This window comes from Agrilus planipennis, unplaced genomic scaffold (assembly GCF_000699045.2).
Source record: "Agrilus planipennis isolate EAB-ADULT unplaced genomic scaffold, Apla_2.0 scaffold1, whole genome shotgun sequence".
NCBI lineage: Eukaryota > Metazoa > Arthropoda > Insecta > Coleoptera > Buprestidae > Agrilus > Agrilus planipennis.
Genome location: NW_020442466.1, coordinates 652,748 through 660,478, shown reverse-complemented (window position 1 = coordinate 660,478; position 7,731 = coordinate 652,748). Strand labels below are relative to the sequence as shown.

At 32.9% G+C, this 7,731-nt stretch overlaps 2 protein-coding genes across 2 annotated transcripts in view; one reads left to right on the top strand and one right to left on the bottom strand.

Annotated features, from left to right (window-relative positions):
* LOC108733441 (carbonic anhydrase-related protein 10) overlaps window positions 1-7,731 on the bottom strand; it is a 258,247-nt gene that overhangs the window by 9,746 nt on the left and 240,770 nt on the right. Inside the window, exons 6-8 of the mRNA XM_025981143.1 lie at window positions 4,311-4,406; window positions 3,281-3,347; window positions 2-138 (exon numbers count right to left, since the gene is read on the bottom strand). Coding sequence (XP_025836928.1) covers window positions 2-138; window positions 3,281-3,347; window positions 4,311-4,406 — 300 coding nt within the window. The remainder of the gene's footprint in view (window position 1; window positions 139-3,280; window positions 3,348-4,310; window positions 4,407-7,731) is intronic.
* LOC108733403 (solute carrier family 41 member 3-like) overlaps window positions 1-7,731 on the top strand; it is a 51,314-nt gene that overhangs the window by 20,485 nt on the left and 23,098 nt on the right. The gene's annotated exons all lie outside the window — the stretch shown is intronic.

Here is a 7,731-nt window from a genome sequence, read left to right as displayed (position 1 = left end):
AGATAGTCATGTTCAGGAGGAGCCACGTTGCCGTCTCATAGCAGGCGGGCATGGTCGTTGAACCGTCATATGTCATGTAGTAGTCTGTTTCCGGAAGCAGTCCCCGGACTGAAAGCCGTTTCACTTCAACTTCTTCACCTTTTAACAAACAATAAAATCGTATCGTAAATTAAGTTTTTTTCTTATGGTGACTCAAATTAGTTATTGCAGAGTTATCATTAAGTAATAATAATTCAGTCGAACAAATGAAGTCTAGGTCGGTAAGAGTTGAGATTATTCGATTAAATTTACTTATAATAAATAATTAAAATTGTATAGAAAAAATTATAGGAAAACCATTCTTCTACTATGACCACATTCTGTTGCTTTTTCCAGTAAAAAAATAATAGTTAAGTTGCGCTTTATTTATAAACTGTATACAAAAATTACAGTTAAATTACGACATTAGTAGTCGATAAGTTTATCTGCAATTTTTTAAGATTTAAGTAGATTGAAGATATATACTAATTTTGATACTGGAATTAAAAGATCTATATCGTAGCCACAAAAATTCCACTTACAGTTAAGTTGATTGGTGATTGCTATCTTCCTCATTTTTCCTGTGTACTGTTTTTAATAAATGTATCAAATAATAGATATACAATTAGAAATCTTCACAAATGTATTTATATGAGAGAATTGTTTTGCCATGATTTGGCTCTTTCCTCAGTAAGTCCATGTTTCTATATTTCGATCTCATTTGATCTCGTCAGTGCTTCATAATGAGACTAAATCGGAATCTGGTGGTTCTGATAATTTTCTGAGAAACTTAAAATGAACGTTCTATAAATGTATGCTGAATCTTCGATTCAATTAGGCAAGTTGATACCCTGGTAAAGCCTCGTCTAACGCATAAAATACTTAATTAGCACCAAGTAATAGTCACTAGATGGCGATACAGTGCCTACACATGAATATGATATATAAGTATTATATATAAGAATGCTTGTCGTGAAACTATTTGTACCTTAACAAGGAAGGAAGAAACTGAATTTAATTTTTTTCTTCTGTCAGTTTTTCTTTTATTAATTTTATTCTATAAACATAATACAATAGTAATTTACGCATGTTTGTTACAAAAATAATTTCCCCAAATTGCGTTTTTAATTAATAGTGTCTGTTCTGAACAAGTCTATCAATCGAATTTTTTTATTCATTCGAGAATCAGTTTTTTTAAAATTTTTTTGTTCATAAGTCTACGTATATCTGTATATCCTTATCGGGTCTAAAGGCCCTTATAACAGAAGAAAAGTAATTACATTTTTAATTGACGTTTCTGATAAGTGAAACGTATAAAATTGAAAATTAAATTATTAAAAATAAGTATTAATTTATAATAAAAAGATAATAATTAAAGATGTTGATATTCTTGTAAGTCTATTTGTCAAATATTTTAGAGCAGTGCATAGCAACAGCAAAACTGTCGGAAAAAACTGCAATCGGCCCACATGGACGTAAAATCTGACAGTTGCGGAATTAAGTTTTGTTTAATTGCAATAAGGGCTGCAAATATTAAAAGCTTCATAGTAGTAATGGTAAAGTTGATGCTTTTAGAATGAAACGAAGCATTTGTTAAATTTGGTAGGTTAGATCCTTAGACCTCTATCGTATTGATAAATGGTTTAATTAATTAATTGCGCATATTTGACAATCCGTTACTAAGAGTAACAGGGGCGCATGGTTTTTAAGAACCGCCATGAAAACATCGTTGGGTGGTTAAGCAAGATTAAGACTAAGGCTGGAGATATACTTGAGACCGCCGCGTAGCGACACGTTGCGGTTTTTCCGCGAATATGTCGCTACCCTTAGACAAAATTGTAGAACAAAAACTATTTTGTTTTTCACGAGTATCTACCTTTTGAGCGTACTATATAGACACTACACTGAAATAGTAAATACTTGACTAACGAAGTGAGTAATTGAGGCTTAAGCAAATACTATACTTTATGCGTACCAGCCATTTTTTTATTGCAATATCTGTTATAAAATAATCTTTAGTTGAAAGGTGTTGCATTGATAACGTTAACAGAGCTACACTGCAGTTTGTTTGTCTATTATCAGTGCAGCCATCAGATATATGTATAATATAATTCGTATATCGCAAGTAATTTTTTTAACATTAAAGTTATTATAAAGAAATATACTATAATATAATTGATTTCGTCTTCTGCTAAAAGGTACCGTGCTATCTTTCAAGAGCTTTTTCAGGATTCAACACTTATAATGGGCATTCTTACAATCTTAGATTATCCAATATATTATGAATGACGTAAATGATATTTTATCTTTTAAAATTTCTCAGATATAAATTTCATTAAAATGTTTTTTGTTTTTAGTGATATAACTGTCATTACATCAAGCAGGTCTTCAGGATAATTATTTTTTTATAAACAATCCATCATTTTGCTGTAACTGTTACAATAGAGACAGGTATCACGATAAACACTTATTAATGTTGTTAAGTAAATATTTGACAAACAGAAAAGGACAATAATTAATTGCAAAATGACAAGAGTGTAAAACTAAAGCTCTCATATACATGGTGTTATTTTTTGCTTGTTTTAAACGTTTATTGCGCGTACAGTATAAAATACATACTGTAGGTACATTTCAAAAACATTAACTCGATTGTTAACCATGACCACTGACCAATGGTTTTAGTGAAATGTAGAAATAAATTAGTGGACGCAGCTCTGTCACTGCGCAAACCAAAATCATTGACCCATGTGATTCTAAACTACCTCTACTAGTTTAAATTGAAATGAATCTTCAGATGTGCGAGAAGCGAGTCTTATCGCAATTATATTGCACATTTGTAAAAAATTGTCGGGGTTGTTATTCTATTAACTCTAACCATACGCCTACCTGTGAAGGAATTTAGATGGAGTTCCAGGTAAACTATAAAAGGTGGCATGATATTCTAAATTACCTCTACTAACTAATATTAAATTTTTTTTTTGTCTGCTATTATTTATATAATGGTCGGTAGATTTCTTATACGAAAGAGTGAGTTGTAGTGAGTTCAACTTGATAGTTTGCAATTCTTTTCTTATCAACCAAAGCATTCATCGAAGAATTGATTTTATTGATATTGATTTTAAGAAAATTGTTTCTAAATGTGACCTTTTTATTAGTTGACACTGTATCTATACTGTTTGCTGTTATGCATGTTTTCCTATAACACTTTCAAAACAATTTTAATCCTTTTTAATGGGTAAAAACATTCAACGATGCAACTTACCTCCATATCTTATCCTGTCTAATTTATCAGTTAGTAATCTTAGTTCAGCATTTGAAAGATCTCCCAACTGTAAAAGAAATATGTACATTAGGTACAGTATACCATCATTATTTTGGAATAAAAGCGAAAATATTATGGCCAAATATTGAAAATATTTCGTTGTTACTATAAGAAAATCGAAAGGAATCCTGTGAATCTGAACCAAATGAAATATTAAATTCAAAAACGATAATAAAAACGTTATGATAACTAAGTTATCATCCTCATAGTTAGAGACACTTTCAGCATATTATTTATTCCATTTTTGTCAAATATTATATATATATATATATATATATATGTACTATTGTAATAAAGACTTACTGCATGTTTTATTATTGATTATGATTGGGTTGGTTTAAAATATGAACGTGTTGTGCAAAGGTAACAAATATTGCAAAATAAAAGAAAAAGTGCAAAACCAAAAATAACAATCCTAATAAATAACGGACAAAAACTATAAATAGTAGCAAATATTATGGTGTAGGTAATCGTAAAGGAACATGTAAAAAAAGTACCAACAGTTTTTTGTACTATTTTGTAATGTAAATATGCCGTGGCATGACAACCGCAAATGGAATAAGAAAGTTACTTGTTGTTGGATTTATTCGACTGTGAATATTGACGCAAATATGCGGTATTTATGCATTTTATGACGGTGTGTATTCTTCCGAATCGAATTAGCAATTTCCTCATAGTTTTGGAAAACGTTTTCCCACTAATTCTTGTTTAACATGGTTTATTATTTTGATTATGTTTACAAGTGAATAAATGATTAATCTGAATCAAGATAGAATGCACAAGCAGTTGTTCTGATGGAGACGCTTCTGAAAGTACTTTTTTTTAAATGTATTGGTCCTGTCAAATCATTGATCAAGAAACAAGTGTGAATCACAAACTAAAATTCATATGTTTTAATTATTGTCCAAATGTTCTTCATGATCTCAAAGTACAAACTGATCATTATTAACGAAAAATAATAAAAAAGTACCTGTAATAATAGTGATATCACCACTATTCCTTGCGCTTTGTGAAGGGCCTCCGTAAAATTGGAATACAGTTGAGAGTTGAAGCCAAAGATCTGTAACTAAAAGAAAAACATATATATTTTTGAACACTAAAAGGTGTTCGAAATGTATAAATAATTAAGATTAAGCCAGCTTGAACAAAAATAGGAATACATACAATTTTTTTAGACATCTTTTTAGAAGTGAGTTAGTTTAATATGAAATTTCATATTAAAAATAGGAATGTTTTCTATGACTTTTTGCTCAAAATGTAAGTAGTTATTGGAAAATATCATATCTATTCTGACTCCTGATCCATTATCAGATGATGAACAGGAAGCCCAAGCAATTATCAGTTGTACTTTCATGTCTCAGTTTTGTCTGTACACTTTTGTAATGTGAGCATATAAATATTTTTGACTATCCCGTTTTCGTGGCATGCAACCACATTATTACTCCATAAGTACAAAAATCCGTAATTAAATCAATTAAAGGAAACTAGCCACGAGGTCGCGATCTAATTTTGAACGTAATTTAATGGCGTAATCAAAATTAACCAACCAACACTGTTTATTACCTCTAAAGCGCTTGGATTTTCATTATCAATACTGTCACCTTTTTTATCAAAAGTTTTGTTAGTAGGTACACCGTTTACGTGACGAAAGACAAGAATAATAAGAATTATGTGCAACAAAGTATATATAAGACTAAGACCGATAAAGAGGTCATATATCATCATCATAAGGTCGTCAATCCTATAACTGAATGGACAGACCTCCACTCTTTCATATCCTGAGTTAATCTTCCCATTCCTAAAACTAGAACATCCCATATCCTTAACTATTTGCGAACAATAATCTAATCTAGGTCTACCACTACTCCTCTTAACTCCTGTTTGTGCCTCTAATATGTCTCTGACTAGACCTTCCCGAGATAAAAATGTTCAGTCTCTCAGAGTCTCTGAAAACGAGGCTCGAGTCTCCGTCTCTGATCGAGTCTCTCTGGTGTCGCTGAGAGAGACTGTCAAAAAAACTGTTTAGCGTCTCTAAATGAGAGACTGGAATCTCTCAATAAGTGGTGTCTCGATAGACATGGTTAAAATTTTCTAAGTTCAACATATTTCAGAGATTCCAGTCTTTCTACGAAAGACTCGAGTTTCTCAATTTTTCAGTTTTATTCATTCAGCCTCTCTGTGAGAGACTCGAATCTTTGAATTAACAATTTTATCGTTCGAGTCTCTCATACAGAGGTTGTGAGAGATCCATAAAAACACCTAGGCAGTAACTGAGAGACGCTCTCAGAGACACTGAATGACTCTAGAAGACTCTGAGAGATTGGAGAGAAACTGAAAATTTTTATCTAGGGTTTATGCCTGAGAAGATGTCCTACCAATCTATCTCGCCTATTTTTTATTGATTTTCATAGAGTCCTCTGTTCTCCTATACTTTTTAATACTTCTTCATTTCTAACCTTAGCTATCTACGGTATCCTCATCATTTGCCGGTAACACCACAGCGCCGCGCTCCAAACATACACCGTTAACAGTCTTTTTCAAATTTCTAAATTAACAGTTTGTGAGCATAGACGAAGTGGAAGAGGTCATATATGTATGATTTAATAGAGACCAGGTTACATTGTACGAGTCGTTACAACTGCAACTCGAATGAAACGTTTTGCTATAATGTTTGCATTCAGGCATTTATAAGGATCATCATAGGCCCATACCTCCAAAGTTTGGTTAGACAGGTACCTTCACTTCTTTATTTCCATACAACTAGTTCCTTAACTATTATCTGTTCTTGGGTCCTTTTTGCTCCTCTTCGCTTCTTAAATGTCTCCATCTAGCCCTTCTAGTCTCAGAATGTGTCCTACCATTCTACTCTCCCTTTTTCCTTGGTGACTTTGTCCACAATTCGAGCTCGTGCAGAGCCAGGCTTCAAATATACTATACACTTCAACAGTCGTTTTCGAATTTCTGAATAAATTGTCAGTTAAAGTATAATACACCTTGAATAGTTCCGTAATATAAGTGTTGTATACGTATGTATACATAAACCACCATTTATGTTTCGTAAAAAACTAGGTACTAAGTACCGAAGAGTCTTGAAGTTTTGATCGAGATTTTAATCGGTAAGCTTTTACCTTGAAGGAGCTCATAAACTCAACGAAACGCAACTGTCTGTAAAATATTTAGAGATTTTGAATTAAGTATACAGGTAAGAGTTTACAAAAGTTATTCTATTGATTAGATTCGTTTGAACAACTACCATTGAAAATGTCTCCTTTTTTGCCAATTTCCGGAACTCTTCATCTCGAATGTTTATTTTTGCTTGGATGATTGCAAGTCCGGACGAAAATTTTTCGTTTCATCAGTTTTCACGTTGAACAAATATCGCGATTGCTTTAACCCTGACTGTTCGATATTCGATTCAATATTTGAGGACTCCGCATTTGGCCTAATAATGTCTTGGCGTCAACGAGAGAGAACGCTCCAGCGGACTTCTGATTGGCTGGTAAACACCTCGCTCCGTTTGTAACCATTCAATGCCGCCGCTTTGATTCGCAACGGAGCGGCAGGCAAGTCGAAGAACTGCCGAAACAGTTGGCATGACTGCTTCTCTCAACTACCACATGAAACAGTTTCACGCTTTCCAAAAGGCGTTTTTTATCATCCCAAGTTTTGTAAGAAAATCGTTCACTGTTTCAAAGTCTAATTCGAAACGTGCTATTTGTAGAATAAAAAGAGCTTTCCAAAAATAAATAAACTCGCAGTGGAAAGGAAATTGAAGAACGAAATGGAAACGTTGCCAACTTTTATAAAATTAAAAATGCATTCATGGAAGTGACCAATAAACGATCCAACAAAAAAAATCGTTGAGTGGGGGAATACCCTGCTCAGTTTTTCTAGTAGGCCGGTCTTCCTGCCTGATAGTTATTTTTTGTCATGTTAGCGGGGAAAGCTCATTTTGCGTGCTATGAAATAGGGAAGAAATGGCCTCTTTTCAGCCGTGTTTTAGTCGGGAGGCAATGAAATTAGACTTTTCAGCGCATGCGCTGAAGTTTATGGGCATGCGCAGAAATCAGTTGTTCAATGATAATATCTTTCTAACCTCTAAATCATTTTAGAAAATACGACAAATGGCGCTGTAAACGCCATCTGTAGTACAGTACTACAATTTAGGATTACGTATGCTTCAACAAGGTCCATTTACGAGGGTGGATTGATAAGTTTCCGGCCTGACCAAGAAAAACAAGGTTTTTAAAAAATTTTTTTTTTTATTTCTCAACATAATCTCCTCCAAGGCTGATACATTTCTCATAGCGGTGTTCCAGTCTATTAATGCCATCTCTATAGACTGATTCGTCAAGCTCCTCAAAATAACCATTTACAGCTTCGATTACTTC